This window comes from Hevea brasiliensis, chromosome 5 (assembly GCF_030052815.1).
Source record: "Hevea brasiliensis isolate MT/VB/25A 57/8 chromosome 5, ASM3005281v1, whole genome shotgun sequence".
NCBI lineage: Eukaryota > Viridiplantae > Streptophyta > Magnoliopsida > Malpighiales > Euphorbiaceae > Hevea > Hevea brasiliensis.
The window spans coordinates 2,845,425-2,870,717 of NC_079497.1; the positions used below are offsets into that span (position 1 = coordinate 2,845,425).

General features: G+C 33.9%; 1 protein-coding gene across 3 annotated transcripts; it reads right to left on the bottom strand.

Moving 5' to 3' along the window:
- Positions 1 to 322: 322 nt before the first annotated feature.
- Positions 323 to 23,510, bottom strand: LOC110655736 (uncharacterized). 3 transcript variants are annotated; one of them, XM_058146603.1, is made up of 18 exons: positions 23,277 to 23,504; positions 22,485 to 22,707; positions 22,232 to 22,389; positions 21,989 to 22,134; positions 20,860 to 20,922; positions 20,656 to 20,748; positions 19,450 to 19,611; positions 18,484 to 18,575; positions 17,981 to 18,126; positions 6,029 to 6,251; positions 5,776 to 5,933; positions 5,535 to 5,680; positions 4,382 to 4,444; positions 4,179 to 4,271; positions 2,967 to 3,128; positions 2,001 to 2,092; positions 1,506 to 1,651; positions 323 to 932 (listed from the first exon to the last, which is right to left on the bottom strand). In XM_058146603.1, exons 1-18 carry the CDS (start codon positions 23,371 to 23,373, stop codon positions 649 to 651), a joined length of 2,547 nt encoding a protein of 848 aa, XP_058002586.1. In that variant the 5' UTR covers positions 23,374 to 23,504; the 3' UTR covers positions 323 to 648. The 3 variants fall into 3 exon arrangements, with proteins under 3 accessions (XP_058002586.1, XP_058002585.1, XP_058002584.1); XM_058146602.1 differs by having other exon boundaries at positions 323 to 959; positions 23,277 to 23,502; XM_058146601.1 differs by lacking the exons at positions 323 to 932; positions 1,506 to 1,651; positions 2,001 to 2,092; ... (4 more) ...; positions 5,776 to 5,933; positions 6,029 to 6,251 and adding exons at positions 9,656 to 10,434; positions 10,548 to 10,946; positions 11,064 to 11,151; positions 11,243 to 12,077 and having other exon boundaries at positions 23,277 to 23,510.
- Between the last annotated feature and the right edge of the window lie 1,783 nt (positions 23,511 to 25,293).

The window sequence follows — 25,293 nt, forward strand, 5'->3', positions numbered from 1 at the left end:
CGAGCCATGTGTAAATTAAATTTTTTTTTCCTATAGACAGAATAATTTTTTATGCATAAAAAAAATAATTTTACACTTTACATGAGAAATGAGAGAGAAAAATATTGATCAAGTATCATCCATAAGCTATTTACGTCAGTTTCTAACTAAAAAATCAATAATTAAAAATCAGAGAAATTTTATTATGTAAAATTTAAAAATTTAAAAAATTTTATGTTACATTTTAAAATTAAAAAATTATAGCGTTATAACTATATAAGTTAAAAAATAATTATTGAAATTTATTTTCAAACCGTCCGTCCTGCTGATGTTGTGCCCAAACTGCCAATAAAATCTGAAAGACATTGCATTTTCTTTTAACAAGAATTTATAATCCCTTTCCAAGTTTGTGTGAAAATGTTCTAAATACATATCCCAGGATAACTGTCAGCATTTCAGAGAGAAATTACATCAGCTAGTTCTGGAAGTAAGTTAAAAATGAGATGGAAAAAGGTTAGCTCATTTTTTAAAAAATCGCCGCACAGCTCACTGCTGTTGCTTGATGGTGCAACACATCGAGGTTCATGTTCCTAAATCTTTGGTACTCCCTACCATAATCTGAGAAGAGTTAGAACATTCCTTACTTCTACTGTGTTTCATCTCTGGTTGCTACCAATTAAACAAGCTAAATAGTTTGCCACTCCCATCAACAGTCTCATTTGTCGAGTCTGATTCACTTCCCACTGTTTCTTCAGAACTGCAATCACTTGCGAGGAGTTGAATTCGATCAGCATTCTCGATGATCCATGTAGCAACTTCCGGTGATGATGCCCATTCTGCAACTGCTTGCTGGGTTGATTCCCTTGTAAAATCCTCCCATTCTTTTCTTGTAAACTTCTTTCTTTTTGGCGTCTTGTGGAAGGTTGAAAAGTAAACCTGCTCGTCTCTTGTCCCTGAACCAGCAGATGGTGATAATAAACCTGTTAAAGCAAAGAAAAGCAAATCACACAAACTGGAAGGTTGATATGAAATTACATGAGCCAAGGTCTTGGTACATGTGCCATACACATTTAGAAGTGTATGATCATAAAAGATAAATGAGTTCAGACAACAGCACAATAGAGGAAGAAGGAAAATTTTCAAGGAAATTAACTGGATACTGTACTTTTCTGCAATTAGAAGCTTCAGGAGGCAATTCCTTCCTGAAAGGTGTAACCTGAATTTCTTTTTCCTTTTTGGGCATTAGGCCAAGTCAGGGTGGGGGCTAGCTTTAAACAAGGGTTGGTGATCTTCTAATATATTCTCTCATCACATAAATGCATGTTACCTCAGTAAATCTTCCAGGATGGGTAAACAAAAAATAAGACAGGATGGTTGTTATTGCAGATATCAGCAGAATTGACATTGGCAAAAACAAAAAGATTCACCTCAGCTTTATGGAACAAATAGGGACTAGTAAACAAGTGCAAGAAAGGGTAGAGCTATCAATACCAGAAAAAAAGAAAAATCAGAATATAAAGTAATACCTTTGACAGGAGAGTTGGACCAAGCAGATGAGCTCTTTGGACTACTCCATATCTTCCCTCCAGAGCTCATTTTTGCTGACCTGCTAAGGAATTCAGCACGTTTGTGCTTTGTTATTGCTTTGCCACCCCGAGAATATGATTCATGCCTTCATGAAACCAGGTTGTATGAAAAATGGAAGATAATTGAAATTAGATTAAACAAAATTTGAAAACCCAAAGAAGCTTCTAATGAGTGATTTACAACTATAACTATTATTTCCTTTTCACTATCATCTCAAGCAACCCCAATTGTTTTACCATTTGTCAATATTTCCAATTCTCTACTAAAGGGGGATGTTAATCAAATGCTAATCAATCTTCAGCCATCCCAGTAGGATTAACAACACCCCCACCCCAACCCCCCCCCCCCCCCCCCCCAACCTCTCTCTTTCTCTCTTCCTATTAACTAGGACTTCATGAAAGAAACTGTAGGGAAGTGAATTCATGGGAACTTACACTGGATGACGCCACCTCAATGCATTGATAAGAAAGCAGATGGTATACAACGAAACCAAGCTGACCATTGCTAAAGGAGCATCAAGAGTGCTCTGTTAAGAAAATGAGAAAATAAAATTTAAATTATGAACAACAAAAAACAGCAAACTGATAAATCTAGACTGTTAGTAGACAAGATAGCAGGTTGGGAAGTGAGAAAAGAAAGGTAGCATGGTCACCACCTGATGCGATGAGATAACATCTCAAATTTTGTATAGGAACAATATTTATACTGCATGGATTCTGGTGTGCAGTTGAAGTGTGCAGACTCATCTAATGCCAATTTCAAAGGAAAAGCGAAGGGCCAATATTATCATAAGTTATCAAATCAAGTTGCAGCTGCAACTTATGTGGAAGATAGGAAGGGCTAGGAAAGCTTCTACCGGTTAACAAGACCTGACTATGCAACCTAAAGCAGAGTTTCAAATTTCTAATTCTCTGTATTGGCACGAGAGAAGGCAGAGAAGAAAATGATCCAACTCATATTTTACGAATCATCAAGTTACAACTATTCTGTGAATCATTGTACACTCGCAAAAGAGGTAACAATTAAGTTGGTATGGGTTCAGGAAACCCATATTCAGGCTCAGGTTGGTTAGATTAAATCCACCCAAGTTGCAGACTTACGTGCTAGCTCCAAAATAATTTAAACAAATAACATCATATATTTCAGGTGCAAAATGCCATGCAACCTAAAAATAGTATTCATGCTAAATTTTAGCTTCACTGTCCATCCCTTGTGTCATGCATAATCACTTGATATACCCCCCATATTTAAAAAGAGCACATGTAGCTTCGGCCACATCTATAAAATGCTGAACCAGTTGCTGCAGTTGTATAACTTTTATATTATTTTGGGGAATCCAAGCAATCATTGACACATTATAAGTACAATATCAAGCATTGCAAATGAAAGCAATTCCACACCTGCAAAATAAATGTGGTCGCAATGATGCGCATTGCCCATTTCACAAACTGGGCTACACCAACGTCCACACTTCCATCTTTTGAGATCACAAATTTCCTCACTATCCAGTAACCTAAAGCAGCTCCTGCGAGAACAATCCCCACTAACACAAATACATAGACCTGTCAGCAAAACATGAAAAAATCAGACTGTCAACTAAAAACTGAAATACCACTTAAGAAGAAAGTAAAATGTAATTTACGCGCAGCATGTGAAAATTTGGAATTAAGACCATAAAAAAGATAAGCATGCACAAAATTTAATTTCATCCTCTTGTTCTCACAATACATCATCCGCTATCAAAATAAGAGCACAATATTCCATTGACCACACATCTGTTAGGAAACTAATTCCAGTTTGGGTCTAGAGAAGCTGACCATATACTGTATGCATATTTCAATAAAAAGTAAAAGTTAATGAAATGAAGAAAAAAGAAGAAAAATATTGTAGCCATCCAGACTTGAGGGATTTGGATACTGAAAAGGAAGAGGCAGAGAGAAATGGAGGAAAGAATAGGAGTAATTTGTGTTGATGAAATTTCTATCAGGAAATGCATGCAAGATAAGATGAGGGTTTTGTAGAGACCTAATTCTAGATTTTTGATGCACTTAAACCTAGGGGTGAGCATTTGGTTCGAACTGAATCGAACCAAATTAAATTATAAAAACCGAATTACATATTTTAGAAACCGAACCAAATCAAAATGGATGAAAACCAAATCGAACCGAACCGCTCTATTTCGGTTTGATTCAGTTCAAACCGATCGGTTTGATTTTTGATTATTTTTTTAATTTAGACTTAATTTTCAAGTTATTTGGTCTAATTTTTATTTTGGTTTGAACCTAATAACCATTAATCAATGAAATTAAACAATTTATATATATATAATTGAATATAATTCATAAATTCCTCATAAAAATAAATTAATTCAAAAATCGATTCGATTCGATTTGGTTCAATTTAAATATATAAAATTACTATTAGGTTCGGTTTAACTGTTTTTTTTTTTTCAAAACCGAACCGAACCGAACCGAAAAATTAAATTTTAAAACTGAACCGATTGAACCGAATTGATTCGGTTCGGTTCGGTTTTTCAGTTTGAACCGAAATCTGCTCACCCCTACTTAAACCCCTAAATACTGAGTAACATCAATGACAGAAAAACAACTTACTGGATTGTGCATCTCTTCACTCAGCCCAAAGTTGATGAGAATGGAATTTACCAGCACCGAAATGTGATGTAAAACAAAAGTGCCAGCTCCAAGCTGCAGCCATAAATGAAGAGCCGGAGTTTGATGCATAGCAGACTAAATGGAACATACAAATAGAAAGAAAAAGAAGAAGAAAATGATAAAAAAAAAAAAAGCAAACTCACCACTGATCCATATATAGAAAGATAGAAGAAATTTTTCCTTCCAGTTGGCAATAATTTCATTCCCTACAACAAGGCAGCCAGGGAAGTGCATAATAAGTCCATCTACACAATTGAAAACTACAAAGCATAAAGTGAAACATATAATTACAAGATCCAGAGAATGAAATGAAAATTGCAAAAACTGAAAGCATACAGCTGATCAGTTATGGCCATAACACAAATTAAGAAAATGAGTGTCAACATATTTCAAGCATTATTTTGCCAAAGTGATGTTCTTTGATCTCCATATCCCTTAATTACACGGAAAACGATAATATATATATAAACAAACCTAAATTGCACCCTCTCAAGCAATAATACCACTTCCAATGTTGAACTTCTTGAGATTCTAAAGATTGGCATCATAAATATACTAGGATCACATGAAAAATAATCATAATAAGTTTGAAAGACCTCAAGAAGACTAATCCTATTTGACTATAATACATCAGTGGCATAAAGTAATAAAATTATCGACTAAGTCGGGCTTGTAAGAATTGGATTTTATTATGTATCCAAAAGGAATTAAATGTCCTTTCTCAAGTCAATGATGTAGGATATGTGTTAACAGCGGTTACTAACAACCTGAGTTCCTAAGCCATAATTCAATGATTGGCAAAAAAAGATTCCAGCCATCCCCTTCACTATAAGCTCTAGGGATATAACTTTTCATCATGTTAGCTGAAACCAACCTAAGAGAGAGGGGATTGGTTTTCAAATTTTCAACTCAGAAACAAGACACCAAACTTGGCTTTAGAGCACAAACATCGAACAAGTTCTATATTGGTAACTATTAACTCTACTGTGGCATACTAGACAAATTCTGAAAAGAAATGGATCTTTTGAAAACAGTATTGATGCATAGAATATGATTTTTTTTTTATAATACTGTATGACATGACCTAGAAGCATTACACATATTTAACCCAAAAGTGAATCCATATAACCGACCCCAAATTTTTTGGATAAAAGTTTAGTTGAGTTGAGTATAATACTGTATGAAACCCAGAATCATACAGAAAGGAGGAGAAAATTTTAAATATTTTGATAAAACCAGTGTTTGCAAAAAAGGAAAGGGAAACAGAGCATGTAAACCATAACCAAACTTAAATACCTGGAAAAGAAGGATTATAACAAGAAGGAAAACACCAATAGCCATTGAGGTGCTATAATAAAAAGGAACCCAACTGCTGACTATTGGAGCGAGCAATAATAACAGAAATCCCACTGCTAGACACAGGAGGCGCCATTTCTGAAAATCTGCAGAGACATTTCAAAGCAATATTAGACATAAACTTAAATTCAATGTGAGAAATTGGACACAACAGCTAAGGAGGGAAGAGGAGGAACTTAACCTTCTTCAACAGAGATACTGACAGACCCAGAAATTTCACTTATGAACTTCACATCAACATATCTCCCCTCGTAAGGAGACATGATAGATCTCCACAGACCCTTTTGAATAGATTTCCACTCATCCTTCTCACAATGACATAATCCAAGCGAAGCATTCCTGTAGATATTTAGCAAGAAAGACACAATATCAATTTGGAAATACGAAATTTACCAAATTGAGCGAGAGAAGCAAAGTCAAGAAATTCGACTTACCGGTGAAAACAAACTTGAATTTTGCTATGCAATCTCTCTGGGATTACAGCAGATGGAGCCAAAGTAACTCGAAAGGAATTAGCATAACTCCGGACCTCTAATCTCGAGCGACCACTCACTTTAACTCGTTCACAATATAAGAAATCTTTTGAACTGGGGCTAGGCAAACGTCTATTAGGAAAGGATGGAATGACATCTATAACTGGATTTCCAATGTCAACCCCTGTAATGAAGGGTTAATTTTCAAAATGATGCAAAAGTATAATTTTTTTTGGGTTATAACACTGCAACTACTACGGACAATAGCAATGATCAACTGTGCACTGTACAAGTCTGGCACTGATCCATGTATGGCTCAGAAAAACCGCAATCAAGATGCATAAACACGCCCAAGTTGGAATGCACAAATGTTTACCCCCTCCGGCCTCCGCCCCCCACCCACCGAAAAAAATAGGGAGAGAGAGAGAGAAGCCAATAATTACATGTATATTGATTTATTTTCCTTTTCAACATTTTACGGTCAGCCCAACTGATGAAAGAACTTCATAGACATGCAATTTAGCCAGATATTGCATCTTGAATCTCCAACAATCCAAAATTGAAACAAATATAAAAAGAAAAAAAAAAAGCCTCTCAAATAGAGGAATGCCAAATATTCACTCACACAAGCACAAAAGCAGATATAAATACCATTTTGAAACAAGCAAAGCAAAAAGAAGATTGCAGAAAAGAGGAATACCTCTGACAGTGGAGGCGTGTGTAGGAGGTGGGAGAATCACGAAGAATAGCGTGAGAGAGAAAAGAACATGAGTAAGAGAAGCAGAAGAGAAGCCCATAACTGGTACGCACTGCTCCCTCTTCGGTCTCTGAGTTATTTTAAAGGTACCCGAGTGAGAGCGCGCATTGGCTCCCGAGTCCTGACGGAAGGAATTTATTTTGCTTGGGGCTGCCGCTGGCGCTAGGGTGTATGGGATTCCTAATGCGCTGCGTTTTGCTTTCGTTTAGCGTTTTTGTTAAGCAAATTAACCGCCTTTTTGGGCCTTTTTTCTTTCACCTCCCAACGATGAACTGCGCGTTAATTTAATCGAGTTTAAAATTTTTAACTGGCTTAATAATTTAACCAAAAAAAAAAAAACATACGTAGGGTTTTTATTATAATTTTATTTTTTATAAAAATAATTTTTATTCTATTAAAATATCATTTAAAGATAAAATATGTAAAGTTTATTTTTTTTATTTGAGTCAAAAATATTGTGTTTTATATTTTTTTTCTTAAAGCTCATTATAGTTATTTTTACCTTTTTTTTCAATTTAATATAAAAGTTTTAATTTCAATTTAATATAGTTTAAAAATAAAAAAATTTAGTTCAAATTTAAATCAATAAATAAAAAAATTTTATCTCAAAATTAAAAAATTAAACTTCTTAATTTTTTATTTAAATCAAACAATCAAAAAATATAGTTCATAAATTTTAATTTTTGAAATAAATTGAGTTTAAATTAAAATTTAGGGTCTAATTTAAATAAAAAATTAAAAATAGGCTAATTAAACTTTCCTGATAAGGATCTAGTATAAGGTTAAATTGAACTTGAACTTTCCGAATAAATGCAGGACTAAATTAAATATTTTATCAATATTTTTTTATTAGTGTTTTAATCATGTATTCATATTAGATTTTATCAGAAAAATGTCATTTTAGATATCAAAGAGATAAAGAGAATGAATAAAAATATATATGAGACATGTTTAATTTAGTATTAATTAATTAATAATAATAAATATTAATTTCAAATATAAAATGACCAATAATAAGTTTTATAAATTTATTTATAATTAACTTCAACACAGATGATATTTTTTTGGAATGTAACATGATATACTTGTTGAGAACTAAATGTATTTTTTAATTTACAATGATAATAATTATTTTATAAACTTATTTTTCATGCAATTTGTAAAATCTAAAATTCAATATTGAAAGCTAAAGCCTTATCTATAATGTATTTAATGATTTTATAATGATAATTAATTACTTTGATAAATATAATCACTAACTTATAATAAATAGCTCTCTAAATTATACCGTCTCCATCTATATTTGGTTGGCTAATTAGAGAGCTACTATTTGGACGACAGGAAGAAAATGTTAGCAACAAGCGAAGAAAAAGAACAACAGCAAGAAAATGAAGACCCAATGAGCACCATCCTTTGATCCGATGCACGGAGCTGATTCTTCCTTCCATGGCTAACCCCATACGAGCTTGCCAGCCAACCAGCCAGCATCTCCTTTCCTTGACCTGGGAAACCCTATCCCAAACATTCAAAACAATCACTCTTCAACGATCCTTTGACGCTTCTAGATCCCTCGAGAACCATCCTATCGCATTTCACAACCCAGTTGATCACCGCTAACATTGTCCTCTATAACCCATCTCAACTCCTCCCTTCCCAGTCTCCCCAACGCCAACCTTGGAGCTCCTCTCGTTTTGCCTCCTCCCTGTGCCCAGTTGCGGAGAGCGCATCAGAATGTGATTGTGATTGTGGTTGTGATTGTGAGGGGTGCGAGCAGGGTGGTGCATCTGGGTGTGAAATTTTTAGCTTGGTATATATGGAGATGGACATGATTAGAGAGTGCGGACCAAGCTTCGGGTTTGGTTTGGAGTGCAGGAATCGGTTGACTCAGAGAGGGGTTTCGGTTAATATTCATTGAACTGTTTAAAGTTTCATGCTTTTAATGGCCCTCTTCAAGCTGCAACTTGCATACTTTGTCAAACATGTCAAACAGCAGAGGCGTTTAATAATATTCAATGAACCGTTAAAGTTTCATGCTTATCAGGTCGTTGTGTTTTTTGGTTTCTTTCTATTGGTTCTGTTCTGACTCATTTTGTTGCACATCATTTCCCATTGACATGTCATCTCGCTTTTTGGAGCATTCTGAGCCAGATCTGATTGCCTGAGATTATCATGTCTTGTTTTGGACTTCATTCTGATTGAACTTTGCTTGAACAGGTGAACTCTTGACAACCAAAGAAGCCAGAAGCCGTCAACAAATCTGTGATGAGCTAGCACCCGGTGACCGATTTTCTTCATCTCTTTGTGAGAGAGCATCTTTCTTCGGGAAAGGCTTGTTTGAGAGAGCATCTTTCACCTTGTTGCCACTGGAACGGGAAATGTTGAAAGATTCATCAGCCATTCTTGCGATGGTGGTAATCTGTCAAGTGTCAACGATGCTAGTGAGAAGTTCAGGAGCTTTGTTGCCTCATCTGCGTTTCTTTGCTCTTAAGGACATAAAAGAAGGAGAACAGCTCACTTTTAGTTATGGGGGAATCACGGTGCGGTCAGGGCTTGCAATGTCTTTGTGGCAGCCCTTACTGTTTGGAATTTTGCCCTTGCAATATACTACTTAGAAGACAACGTCGGGTAGGTCTATAATCAGAGTGGCCTTTTAGAGAATGTAACATTTATTCCATTGATGTACTGCAATGCTGTTTGAAATTATACTGGGAATATTTGCCATTAACATTGAATCCATATGCAAGATTGCAAGTTAGTATCTACTGTTCTGTGTGCCGTCCTGCACATTATGCTGTCTGATGGGCAGATTAGTTATTTAATCCTTTGGAGTCTTGATCAAAACAATTTCTTGGCTTGCAAAACATCAGTTTGTGATGATCAATATTATTCTAGGAAATCTGGTTTTGTTAAGTCAAATCTAAACTGCAAATTGTTCATGGTATCCAAATAGACCCGCAGCAGATGGAATATGGCCTAAGGCACCAGAATGATATGGTGCAAAGTATTGTTCTGACCCATATCCACTAAATTGATCTAACATATAGTGTGATGGCCCAATGCTTGATGGTCTGTCAAATGGAGCAAATAAGCCGCCGAATGCTGTTTACGGCTGTTGACTCTCAGTAAAGTCGAATGTGCTTCTGTTTTGCATTTGAGTTTGATATGACATCCATGATGCTGATGGGCCAGACATTGATGGGGTAGCCATCCGACCAGTGTAATGAGCAGGATCAGATAGTGCAGGAGCCGAGGGAATAGGATCAGAATGATCAGGCGCTGATGTGATGCAGTAAGGGTGGAATGCAACAAGTGGGGGCAAAGCATCATCGGGAGGAGAGGCTGGACGCACTGGATGTTGACGACGTCGAGCAGGACGTGATCGGCGTCGTGTTGCTCTATGTGAGGGCTCAGGCTGGTTGATGGGTTGGTCATCTTCTAATTCATCATTAAAGGTTGTTGCTTGAGGTGCGGACTGAGGAGGTGGCATTTGGCAAAGCCGACTTTCTTCCTCTAGAGCAATCATCATTTTTCTTAATGTATGTTTAACTTCAGCCACATTTTCTGTTGATGGGTTCTGTAATTTTAGCAAACAATCCTCAATTGCATCCTCCTGTAAAAATATGAAGTCCATGTATTATGTTACAGTTTATGTTAAACACTGTAATTAAAAATTATTATTACTAAGTATTTAATAATGAAAAAATATGTATTGTAAATGATTACCACACAACCAATGGCAGCTCCACTTATTGAGATCCAACGTCTTGCAACTCGACGATACCACTCCATATATTCAGAATGATGGTGGAGTGGTTGTGCCATTTCTTGCCCTTGAACAATGTAATGTTCTCGCCTATTCCAACGATTAATGTACGTCGCATGGTAGTGCGCCCAATCACTCTCACTAAATCGGAGAGTAATCTCATGTAACTCATCTGTTTGCATCGATCGTCGTGGAATAGGTTGAGCCAAACCAAACTGCCTCATCACTCTATCAGGCTGGTGCCATTCAATAATATGGAAGCAAATTAATGGCACCACTGTCTTCCATATGGGACGGCCCTGTATGCACATGTCGGGCAGCTCATCCAACAATTCCTCATTATATGGTTCCCATGTAATCTGCAAGTGAATATGAGCAAAACACGAAGTAATAAATTTGCAAAACAAAAAGTGATTATAAATATAGGAAAAAAATATAACACTATTTTAAGTCAGATTTTGAGAATTTTGATTTACATCTTCAGGTCGCATTCGATCAAGATTGTACCGAATTTGTTGTAGTACATGGGTTGTAACTTCAGTGATCTGTCGAGCTCTACTCCACCTGTTAGTTGATAAGAAAATTTAAAATATAATGCAATAAAAATCAATTTTTTGATTGCTTAATGGGAAAAAATATAAATTTAGTTACATACCTAGCACCTAGGGGTGCATCATGAGGTGCCGATGGATCTCTTATTGATGGAGAGATTATTTTAAATCTCTCCCAAGCCCAGATTTGCAATATGAACAGGGGTCCTGAAATCTCCTTTGCTTCAGTAACTGCAACACGACAAAGCTCATGATAAAGGAAGGCTAAGCAAGCTCCACCCCAACTGTATGTCGCAGTTTGCCTCAAGTCTTCTAATAGGGGTAGGAACATCAAGTTCACACGTGAGTTTGTCTTGTCGGGAAATATCGAACCGATGAGTCGTAATATGAATGCTCTTGCATGCCATAACACTGTTAAATCATCAGCTTCATGTGGAATAGCTCCAAACTCATCAATTAGCCATGATAATTTTAATGTATGTCCTCGAATCATTTCTGGAGGTGGTCTAGCTCCCAACAAGAGCTCACAAACTTCTGGCCATTCAGCTCGTGACATTCCAGTTACTGCAGAACCATGTATTGGCAATCCGGTGATAATGCCAACATCTTGAAGGCTGATTGTGCACTCCCCAATTGGCATCATAAATGTATGAGTTTCCGGTCGCCATCGCTCTACAAAGGCACTAATAAGGTGCCAGTCAAGGGGAAAAAATCCTAATCTAGCAATTCCAATAAATCCAGAATCGTGGAGATGAGGAACAATTTGGTCATCAATGTCAGCATGCAATATGTTCCCCTGCCTTCTACACGTAAGCACCTCATGCTCCATTGTACCAATCCAAATCCCTTCAGAACGGTGTTGTGACTGGAGTCGTAAAAGCTCTGGATCAATTGGACCTCGCACAATGTAATCTCTTCTTGTTTGTTGATTAGCCATACCTATTCATTATATTAAATATACATTTTCATTTTGTATTTTGACAGGTAAAACAATGCACATATTTTCCTTATACAGTAAATAATACATGAATGGTAAAAAAAAATATTTAATACACCTATTAAATGGTATAAATAAAAATTTCTCATTCAATGCATTAATTAATAAGTCTACATTACATAGTCAATGCAAAGATAAAAGTACATCATTGTTTACTACATCAACATTGTTTACTACATCAACTAATTAGGTCAGTCTGACTATTTGATTTACAGGACATGATTTAATTAGCTCGTCATAAAGATCTTTCTCCAATGTGTAGTCGATTTTAGGTAAACAGGGCTTTACCAGAGTATGTTTCTTCTTATCACGCATTTTCATACCACTCGCCCGACACATTATCCTTGTAGCGACCCAATTAGCATATTCTTTGACAAATCCTTTAAGAAGTAGTAAATATGATGGGGTACGGTTAGCTTCTAATTTTCGCCATACACTGTCAAGTATACCTTTATCCTGGACACAACTAAAAGCTAACTTTAAAGCCAAATATCTAGGTTTATCTATTAATAGCTCTCCTTGCCATATGATTTGTTGAATTAGCCCATTCACCCTTATCATATGCTTAACAATGCAGAGTAGGTAATCTCCTGTAGTTGATGGTGTTACTTCATTAGGTAGATTAATCAAATTCCTAATTAAACCATATACTCTTGCCCGCTGTTGTTGACTGACAATTCTTTTCGGAGTGCGCATTATACGAGCCATTATTTTATCTAAGTCATAAACAAAAAAGAGCATAAATAAATATATACGAAATAAATCATAATGCAGTAATTATATTAAATAATGCAATAATTTAAGATAAAATTGAAAAGTACGTAACCTAACAACAGGGGGGTAATAATACACATAAAATGAAAACATAATAATGAAAACTGTGTCCAACAATTTATGATAATAATACAAAGTATTTGAAAATAGTGTCCTCAATGGATTTTAGACGGATCCCCTCTTTTTTGAATCACCATCCAATCCATTTCATTCGTCTTCCTTAAAGAAGTTGGTCTTCCTTTAGACCTTTTCCGATTTGGGTCAGGTACAAGGATTGGATCATTGTCTGTTGGCCAATCATCATGATGTCCAAGTGCATGAAACTGCCACTCATAGCACTTGAGCATTCGTTCCAATGTATAATAATTTGAAACGTATTGCTCATAATTGATTGACATTGATTGGCATGCTGCTATGACATGAGAACATGGAATACGTATCTCTTGAAACTTCTCGCATGTGCATGTCCTCTCATCAAGTTTGACGATGTGGTCGTCCCCAGTTCTATCCTTCCAAACTTCAAATTCACCACAATCGCGATTAAATAATCGAACATTAAGTGAGTTTGCTTCATTCAAATTTTCATTCAAAATTTGACGACATGCCGGGGTTAAGTTGGAGCCCAACTGCAATTGTTCGCGGAAGGTGTGCGGCGTGTGTCAAAATATTGGACACATTAGAAAAATATTTTCTCTACCATTATAGTTATTGGTAGTGCACGAATCCCCTAAAGCATTCCATTAACTGACTCAACGGTATTGGTTGTCATGGAGCCATACCTTTTTCCTCCATCATGAGAACGTGTCCATTTCTCCAATGGTATATTTCTGGCCCATTCAAACGTATCTGGATGCTTGCTCTTGATTGTGTCCATGGCATCATAAAATTTTTTTTTTTTCTGAATTTGGTGAGCTGTTAATAAAAAAATTGACATTTTTGTATTATATCACATTGAAAATGCAATTAATGTTTGCAAAAATAATATTCTTTGGCAAAAACTAACCTGCCTTTCGGAGAACTTCTTTCATGTCAGGATTTTTAAACTTCGTGTTATAATTGCTCAGTATGTGTCTTAAGCAATATCGATGATGTCCATTAGGAGGCTGCCACCAATCTTGCTGCATTGCTTTTTTTATGGCAATATGTCTGTCTAATATAACACAAATATCAGAACGATCAGTCGCAAACACCCGTAAACAAGACATGAACCAATCCCAATTCCTTGTATTTTCACAATCAACTATTGCCCATGCAATAGGAAAAATATGGTTATTGTCGTCCAGTCCCGTAGCACAAAATAAACACCCTTTGTACTTTCCATATAAAAATGTGGAGTCTATAAAAATAACTGGCCAACAGTGCTTGAAACCTTCAATTGTTTGTTTGAATGCCCAAAACATCCTATCGAAAACCCGATTCTCGGGTTTTAATTTATTATTAACAAACAGAGGGTCATCTTCAATCAAGAACGAAGAATCGGGGTTGTGTTTGCACAACGCAAGCATGAATTGACGCAATCTTGTAAAAGATTCCTCCCAACCACCAAATATCTTAACAACTGCATCGTGTCTAGCCTTCCACATCTTCCGATAACTCGGCATATATCCAACCTTATCTTTGATTTCTGCTTATAACGCAGATATCTTCACATTTGGCTGTTCTCGTACAATTGCTAGGATGAAATCAGATATAAATTTGCTATCCAATTGCCTATGATCTTGTGAGATTGATGGATTAACACATGTATGGGGTCCGTTATATCGAGTAATTTTCCATATATCAGATCCTTCCCGACGAGACGCACGCATTCTCCACTTACAATTGTTGTTTCTATATTTGCTCTTTGTCTCATCACAAGAAAAGTCATGGTGCCTAAGTAAATGATATTCTTTGGCAGCTCTTTGGACAGCCTCTCTAGACGGAAATGTCATTCCAACTTCAAACTCATTCGATGGATCCCACATTGAACTATATTGCGGTTTTGACCATGGATCAACTGTTAGCAATGAAAAATCTAATTCACAGTAAGGTGGAGGATGGACAATAGGCATTATTGGGTTTGCAACATGAGTTTTATAGTATGAAGGCAAGTTGACTACTACCTCATTATCATGCTCAACATCCTGATTGAAGTCTGCCTCATCACTATCAATCCATTGTTCATCAGAATCCTCTTCATCGACACCATTATTGGGGCAATAATGACTATCAGAAAAGTATGATTCGTTTGAATCGTACACCCATCGACGTTCACAAATATCTTCAGATTCATTGATAACCCCCAAAACTTTATCCTCAAACGTACTACTATCAAGTTCAGACGATTGATAGCGTACAACTACCTCATCAGTAGTACCAACATTTGATGGTCCCGCTTCATCAACAACATTTCTAGATGCATCCGGTCGAAAAATATCAATATATAATTCTATCGATGACATACCTCCAATTTCATCAATAAAATTAAACATAATATTTACATCATCATCGTTAGTCAAACCCATACAGTCCCGTTTCACTGAACCATCTCCTTTAATGGGTTGTCTGAAAAAGATATTCGATATAAATTCACACCCAGCTTCAAGATCAATTGCACGTACTATTTTCATACCTAAAGTACCAAAATCCATGCGTCTACCAATGGTAATGACTGTTGATGAACCCCCACAATAGTCGCAGCCTTCACTATCAATAATAATTTCTTCATCCCAATATAAGGTAGCAAACGATGGAATTGACATTTTTCTGATTAAATAAGAATCCTAGTTATTTGAATGACACATAAGAAAAATTATAATTAATAGTATTGCCTAACTTTGTAAAAAAAAAAAAAGGAATTCAAATAAATATGCAGTTTGATTCTTTATTTCGGCCAAACCTATTAAATTTTTAATTTAAATCTAAAATTTTTTAAAAAATCAAACCTAATGCTGCTGCGGTTTGAGGTTTGATTCGGTTCACCCAAGAAATTCTATAAGTACTCGGATAAACAGTCCGGTTCACCTCAATATTCAACTATATATGTTGAAAAATAATAATAAAATGAATCAAACCAATTTGATTTTCTGGTTCAATTCATTTAATTATTTTTTGATTTTCTGAATTCTCATAATCGATTAGGTTAACTACAAATATTCAATTATTTTAATTTCTTTTATTTTTTTATTTTTGTTTGAACTATCAACTTAATAATATTCATTTATATTATATATTTTCTACATTCTTTATTATAAAATATTATAAACACTATTTTACTTGAAATTTTATCTTCTTTCTATAGTTTTTACATTAAATATTTCTAATCTACATATTCAACTACTATATTTTAAAATATATATATATATATTTTACGTTTTAACTAATATAAACTTCATTTCGGCTATTTATGGTATTTATTAATTTTTTTGTTTTTTAATTATATTAAGAATATAATATTATATTATCTCTTTTATTTTATTCTTTAATATAATATATTATAAACTAAATTTCCTATTATTTTTCTCTTTTTTCACTAACTTTTACAATTTTTCAAAGTATATATATTCCTTTCGAATCTTAACTTAGTACTAAATTTTTTTTCAATTAAACCACTATTTAGATTAAATTAACTTTTCCTATTATCCTTAAATTTCTGATTTACATTAAATTTATTTTCTTCCATAATTAAACTTTTTATTAAGAATATACTATTATCTTATCTATTTCATTTCATTCTTTTATATAATATATTATAAAAGAATTTTCCTATTCATTTATTCTTTTATATAAAATTTTATATTTTTAATAAATTTCATCATTTATCAAAATATTATACTATTATTGATATATATATATATATATATATATTGTTAAAACTATTTCCTTTAATTTTTAAGATTATCTATAAAGTAGTTAAAAATTATAAAAATTAAATATATATTATTCAAAAAAATTCATTTGAAAATATTAATAATAAATCACTCATTTTCCTTCTAATATAAGACAATATCACCTAACATTTGTAAAATATCACTCAACAACTACGTATACATGCATGCATATTTAAACAAATATTTCATCAATTTTCTACAAATATAAATATATGAAACACTCAAATATATAATATAATATATATTTATTTCCTTAAAAAAGTAAAATACGTACCAGGGATAATATATCTTTAGAAAACATAAAATACAAGCACAACAAGCTTCTTGGTCCACCGAACACCTCCACCACCTGCTTCAACAAGCAGTTCCACGAGAAGGGAGAAGCAGCTTGGATATGGGAGAAGAAAGGGAGTAAAAGAGAGGGATGAATGAGAGAGACGAGAGAGTGTTGTTGGTGGTGTTTAAATCGGGGTTCAGTGGGAGCTTGGGACGCTGGTCAGAGAAGCGTCCTCTGTTCATTCTGGCTTGACGGGACGCGACGGGCACGCGACGGGGCTGCATGACCGGGCTGCTGCAGAGAATATCTGTAAAGAGTTTCTGCACGCTGTCATTGATAGCGTCCCGCATTTGGACGCTTCTCTGACTGGCATCCCGCTCTGCTGCACACTTCTCTGACTGGCGTCCCGGCTTTGTGCCACTCTGCATGCTATCATTGATAGCGTCCCAGTCCAAAACGCTATCTTGACTAGCGTCTCTATTTTCTCCTCATCCCATTTCGGTAATATTTAGATTTTCAACCCTTTTTCCGTATTTTCGTTCTCACGGCACACTCCTACGGTAATTAATCCCAATTAGAAGCTTCAGGAGGCAATTCCTTCCTGAAAGGTGTAACCTGAATTTCTTTTTCCTTTTTGGGCATTAGGCCAAGTCAGGGTGGGGGCTAGCTTTAAACAAGGGTTGGTGATCTTCTAATATATTCTCTCATCACATAAATGCCTGTTACCTCAGTAAATCTTCCAGGATGGGTAAACAAAAAATAAGACAGGATGTTTGTTATTGCAGATATCGGCAGAATTGACATTGGCAAAAACAAAAAGATTCACCTCAGCTTTATGGAACAAATAGGGACTAGTAAACAAGTGCAAGAAAGGGTAGAGCTATCAATACCAGAAAAAAAGAAAAATCAGAATATAAAGTAATACCTTTGACAGGAGAGTTGGACCAAGCAGATGAGCTCTTTGGACTACTCCATATCTTCCCTCCAGAGCTCATTTTTGCTGACCTGCTAAGGAATTCAGCACGTTTGTGCTCTGTTATTGCTTTGCCACCCCGAGAATATGATTCATGCCTTCATGAAACCAGGTTGTATGAAAAATGGAAGATAATTGAAATTAGATTAAACAAAATTTGAAAACCCAAAGAAGCTTCTAATGAGTGATTTACAACTATAACTATTATTTCCTTTTCACTATCATCTCAAGCAACCCCAATTGTTTTACTATTTGTCAATATTTCCAATTCTCTACTAAAGGAGGATGTTAATCAAATGCTAATCAATCTTCAGCCATCCCAGTAGGATTAACAACACGCCCACAACAACTCCACCACCACCCCCCCCCCCCCCCCCAACCTCTCTCTTTCTCTCTTCCTATTAACTAGGACTTCATGAAAGAAACTGTAGGGAAGTGAATTCATGGGAACTTACACTGGATGACGCCACCTCAATGCATTGATAAGAAAGCAGATGGTATACAACGAAACCAAGCTGACCATTGCTAAAGGAGCATCAAGAGTGCTCTGTTCAGAAAATGAGAAAATAAAATTTAAATTATGAACAAAAAAAAACAGCAAACTGATAAATCTAGACTGTTAGTAGACAAGATAGCAGGTTGGGAAGTGAGAAAAGAAAGGTAGCATGGTCACCACCTGATGCGATGAGATAACATCTCAAATTTTGTATAGGAACAATATTTATACTGCATGGATTCTGGTGTGCAATTGAAGTGTGCAGACTCATCTAATGCCAATTTCAAAGGAAAAGCGAAGAGGCAATATTATCATAGGTTATCAAATCAAGTTGCAGCTGCAACTTATGTGGAAGATAGGAAGGGCTAGGAAAGCTTCTACCGGTTAACAAGACCTGGCTATGCAAGCTAAAGCAGAGTTTCAAATTTCTAATTCTCTGTATTGACACGAGAGAAGGCAGAGAAGAAAATTATCCAACTCATATTTTATGAATCATCAAGTTACAACTATTCTGTGAATCATTGTACACTCGCAAAAGAGGTAACAACTAAGTTGGTATGGGTTCAGGAAACCCATATTCAGGCTCAGGTTGGTTAGATTAAATCCACCCAAGTTGCAGACTTACATGCTAGCTCCAAAATAATTTAAACAAACAACATCATATATTTCAGGTGCAAAATGCCATGCAACCTAAAAATTGTATTCATACTAAATTTTAGCTTCACTGTCCATCCCTTGTGTCATGCATAATCACTTGATATACCCCCCATATTTAAAAAGAGCACATGTAGCTTCGGCCACATCTATAAAATGCTGAACCAGTTGCTGCAGTTGTATAACTTTTATATTATTTTGGGGAATCCAAGCAATCATTGACACATTATAAGTACAATATCAAGCATTGCAAATGAAAGCAATTCCACACCTGCAAAATAAATGTGGTCGCAATGATGCGCGTTGCCCATTTCACAAACTGGGCTACACCAACGTCCACACTTCCATCTTTTGAGATCACAAATTTCCTCACTATCCAGTAACCTAAAGCAGCTCCTGCGAGAACAATCCCCACTAATACAAATACATAGACCTGTCAGCAAAACATGAAAAAATCAGACTGTCAACTAAAAACTTAAATACCACTTAAGAAGAAAGTAAAATGTAATTTACGTGCAGCATGTGAAAATTTGGAATTAAGACCATAAAAAAGATAAGCATGCACAAAATTTAATTTCATCCTCTTGTTCTCACAATACATCATCCGCTATCAAAATAAGAGCACAATATTCCATTGACCACACATCTGTTAGGAAACTAATCCCAGTTTGGGTGTAGAGAAGCTGACCATATACTGTATGCATATTTCAATAAAAAGTAAAAGTTAACGAAATGAAGAAAAAAGAAGAAAAATATTGTAGCCATCCAGACTTGAGGGATTTGGATACTGAAAAGGAAGAGGCAGAGAGAAATGCAGGAAAGAATAGGAGTAATTTGTGTTGATGAAATTTCTATCAGGAAATGCATGCAAGATAAGATGAGGGTTTTGTAGAGAGCTAATTCTAGATTTTTGATGCGCTTAAACCTAGGGGTGAGCATTCGGTTCGAACCAAACTGAACCGAATTAAATTATAAACACCAAATTACATATTTTAGAAACCGAACCGAATCAAAATGGATGAAAAACCAAATCAAACCGAACCGTTCTATTTCAGTTCGATTCAGTTCAAACCGATTGGTTTTGATTTTTGATTATTTTTTTAATTTAGACTTGATTTTCAAGTTATTTGGTCTAATTTTGACTTTGGTTTGAACCTAATAACCATTAATCAATGAAATTAAACAATTTATATATATATATATAATTAAATATAATTCATAAATTCCCCATAAAAATAAATTAATTCAAAAATCGATTCGATTCAATTTGGTTCGATTTAAATATATAAAATTACTATTCGGTTCGGTTTAACCGATTTTTTTTTCTCTTCAAAACCGAACCGAACCGATTAAATTTTAAAACTAAACCGATTGAACTGAACTGGTTCGGTTCGGTTTTTCGGTTTGAACCGAAATCTGCTCACCCCTACTTAAACCCCTAAATACTGAGTAACATCAATGACAAAAAACAACTTACTGGATTGTGCATCTCTTCACTCAGCCCAAAGTTGATGAGAATGGAATTTACCACCACCGAAATGTGATGTAAAACAAAAGTGCCAGCTCCAAGCTGCAGCCATAAATGAAGAGCCGGAGTTTAATGCATAGCAGACTAAATGGAACACACAAATAGAAAGAAAAAGAAGAAGAAAATGGGAAAAAAAAAAAAAAGCGAACTCACCACTGATCCATATATAGAAAGATAGAAGAAATTTTTCCTTCCAGTTGGCAATAATTTCATTCCCTACAACAAGGCACCCAGGGAAGCGTATAATAAGTCCATCTACACAATTGAAAACTACAAAGCATAAAGTGAAACATATAATTACAAGATCCAGAGAATGAAATGAAAATTGCAAAAACTGAAAGCATAAAGCTGATCAGTTATGGCCATAACATAAATTAAGAAAATGAGTGTCAACATATTTCAAGCATTATTTTGCCAAAGTGATGTTCTTTGATCTCCATATCCCTTAATTACAAGGAAAACGATAATATATATATAAACAAACCTAAATTGCACCCTCTCAAGCAATAATACCACTTCCAATGTTGAACTTCTCGAGATTCTAAAGATTGGCATCATAAATATACTAGGATCACATGAAAAATAATCATAATAAGTTTGAAAGACCTCAAGAAGACTAATCCTATTTGACTATAATACATCAGTGGCATAAAGTAATAAAATTATCGACTAAGTCGGGCTTGTAAGAATTGGATTTTATTATGTATCCAAAAGGAATTAAATGTCCTTTCTCAAGTCAATGATGTAGGATATGTGTTAACAGCGGTTACTAACAACCTGAGTTCCTAAGCCATAATTCAATGATTGGCAAAAAAAGATTCCAGCCATCCCCTTCACTATAAGCTCTAGGGATATAACTTTTCATCATGTTAGCTGAAACCAACCTAAGAGAGAGGGGATTGGTTTTCAAATTTTCAACTCAGAAACAAGACACCAAACTTGGCTTTAGAGCACAAACATCGAACAAGTTCTATATTGGTAACTATTAACTCTACTGTGGCATACTATACAAATTCTGAAAAGAAATGGATCTTTTGAAAACAGTATCGATGCATAGAATATGATTTTTTTTTATAATACTGTATGACATGACCTAGAAGCATTACACATTCTGAGAATTTAACCCAAAATCGTTTAATTTGGAGAAAGCGAATCCATATAGCCGACCCCAAATTTTTAGAATAAAAGTTTAGTTGAGTTGAGTATAACACTGTATGAAACCCAGTGTTTGCAAAAAAGGAAAGGGAAACAGAGCATGTAAACCATAACCAAACTTAAATACCTGGAAAAGAAGGATTATAACAAGAAGGAAAACACCAATAGCCATTGAGGTGCTATAATAAAAAGGAACCCAACTGCTGACTATTGGAGCGAGCAATAATAACAGAAATCCCACTGCTAGACACAGGAGGCGCCATTTCTGAAAATCTGCAGAGACATTTCAAAGCAATATTAGACATGGAAACTTAAATTCAATGTGAGAAATTGGACACAACAGCTAAGGAGGGAAGAGGAGGAACTGAACCTTCTTCAACAGAGATACTGACAGAACCAGAAATTTCACTTATGAACTTCACATCAACATATCTCCCCTCGTAAGGAGACATGATAGATCTCCACAGACCCTTTTGAATAGATTTCCACTCATCCTTCTCACAATGACATAATCCAAGCGAAGCATTCCTGTAGATATTTAGCAAGAAAGACACGATATCAATTTGGAAATACGAAATTTACCAAATTGAGCGAGAGAAGCAAAGTCAAGAAATTCGACTTACCGGTGAAAACAAACTTGAATTTTGCTATGCAATCTCTCCGGGATTACAGCAGATGGAGCCAAAGTAACTCGAAAGGAATTAGCATAACTCCGGACCTCTAATCTCGAGCGACCACTCACTTTAACTCGTTCACAATATAAGAAATCTTTTGAACTTGGGCTAGGCAAACGTCTATTAGGAAAGGATGGAATGACATCTATAACTGGATTTCCAATGTCAACCCCTGTAATGAAGGGTTAATTTTCAAAATGATGCAAAAGTATAATTTTTTTTGGGTTATAACACTGCAACTACTACGGACAATAGCAATGATCAACTGTGCACTGTACAAGTCTGGCATTGATCCATGTATGACTCAGAAAACCGCAATCAAGATGCATAAACACGCCCAAGTTGGAATGCACATCTGTTTACCCCCTCCGGCCTCCGCCCCCCACCCACCCACCCACCACCACCACCACCACCACCACCACCACCACCACCATAAAAAATAGAGAGAGAGAGAGAGAGAGAGAGAGAGAGAAGCCAATAATTACATGTATATTGATTTATTTTCCTTTTCAACATTTTACGGGCAGCCCAACTGATGAAAGAACTTCATAGACATGCAATTTAGCCAGATATTGCATCTTGAATCTCCAACAATCCAAAATTGAAACAAATATATAAAGAAAAAAAAAAGCCTCTCAAATAGAGGAATGCCAAATATTCACTCACACAAGCACAAAAGCACATATAAATACCATTTTGAAACAAGCAAAGCAAAAAGAAGATTGGAGAAAAAAGGAATACCTCTGACAGTGGAGGCGTGTGTGGGAGGTGGGAGAATCACGAAGAATAGCGTGAGAGAGAAAAGAACATGAGGAAGAGAAGCAGAAGAGGAGCCCATAACTGGTACGCACTGCTCCCTCTTCGGTCTCTGAGTTATTTTAAAGGTACCGGAGTGAGAGCGCGCATTGGCTTCCGAGTCCTGACGGAAGGAATTTATTTTGCTTGGGGCAGCCGCTGGCGCTAGGGTGTATGGGATTCCTAATGCGCTGCGTTTTGCTTTCGTTTAGCGTTTTTGCTAAGCAAATTAACCGCCTTTTTTTTTCACTGGGCGTTTTTTTTTTTCACCGGGAGTTTTTTTTTTTTCACCTTCTAACGACGAACTGCGCGTTAATTTAATCGAGTTTAAAATTTTTAACTGGCTTAATAATTTAACAAAAAAAAAAAAATATACGTGAGGTTTTATTATAATTTTATTTTTTATAAAAATAATTTTTATTTTATTAAAATATCATTTAAAGATAAAATAATTAAAATATGTGTAAAATTTATTTTTTTTATTTGACTCAAAAATATTGTGTTTTATATTTTTTTCTTAAAGCTCATTATAGTTATTTTTACCTTTTTTTTTCAATTTAATATAAAAGTTTTAATTTAAATTTAATATAGTTTAAAAATAAAAAAAATTTAGTTCAAATTTAAATCAATAAATAAAAAAATTTTATCTCAAAATTAAAAAATTAAATTTTTTAATTTTTTATTTAAATCAAACAATCAAAAAATATAGTTCATAAATTTTAATTTTTGAAATAAATTGAGTTTAAATTAATAATTTAACCAAAAAAAACATACGTGGGGTTTTATTGTAATTTTATTTTTTATAAAAATAATTTTTATTCTATTAAAATATCATTTAAAGATAAAACAATTGAAATATGTGTAAAGTTTATTTTTTTTATTTGACTCAAAAATATTGTGTTTTATATTTTTTTCTTAAAGCTCATTATAGTTATTTTTACCTTTTTTTTTCAATTTAATATAAAAGTTTTAATTTAAATTTAATATAGTTTAAAAATAAAAAAAATTTAGTTCAAATTTAAATCAATAAATAAAAAAATTTTATCTCAAAATTAAAAAATTAAACTTCTTAATTTTTTATTTAAATCAAACAATCAAAAAATATAGTTCATAAATTTTAATTTTTGAAATAAATTGAGTTTAAATTAATAATTTAACCAAAAAAAACATACGTGGGGTTTTATTGTAATTTTATTTTTTATAAAAATAATTTTTATTCTATTAAAATATCATTTAAAGATAAAACAATTGAAATATGTGTAAAGTTTATTTTTTTTATTTGACTCAAAAATATTGTGTTTTATATTTTTTTCTTAAAGCTCATTATAGTTATTTTTACCTTTTTTTTCAATTTAATATAAAAGTTTTAATTTAAATTTAATATAGTTTAAAAATAAAAAAATTTAGTTCAAATTTAAATCAATAAATAAAAAATTTTTATCTCAAAATTAAAAAATTAAACTTCTTAATTTTTTATTTAAATCAAACAATCAAAAAATATAGTTCATAAATTTTAATTTTTGAAATAAATTGAGTTTAAATTAATAATTTAACAAAAAAAAACATACGTGGGGTTTTATTGTAATTTTATTTTTTATAAAAATAATTTTTATTCTATTAAAATATCATTTAAAGATAAAACAATTGAAATATGTGTAAAGTTTATTTTTTTTATTTGACTCAAAAATATTGTGTTTTATATTTTTTTCTTAAAGCTCATTATAGTTATTTTTACCTTTTTTTTCAATTTAACATAAAAGTTTCAATTTAAATTTAATATAGTTTAAAAATAAAAAAAAATTTAGTTCAAATTTAAATCAATAAATAAAAAAATTTTATCTCAAAATTAAAAAATTAAACTTCTTAATTTTTTATTTAAATCAAACAATCAAAAAATATAGTTCATAAATTTTAATTTTTGAAATAAATTGAGTTTAAATTAATAATTTAACCAAAAAAGAAA

Bases quoted from the DNA above. Each gene is read 5' to 3' on its own strand.
- LOC110655736 (XM_058146601.1), bottom strand. From the start codon at position 23,373: ATGGGCTCCTCTTCTGCTTCTCTTCCTCATGTTCTTTTCTCTCTCACG. The intron at 18,576-19,449 runs GTGTGGAATTGC...TTTTCTGAACAG, and splicing joins CGACCACATTTATTTTGCAG to AGCACTCTTGATGCTCCTTT. The intron at 18,127-18,483 runs GTAAGTTCCCAT...GGTTTCATGAAG, and splicing joins TTGAGGTGGCGTCATCCAGT to GCATGAATCATATTCTCGGG.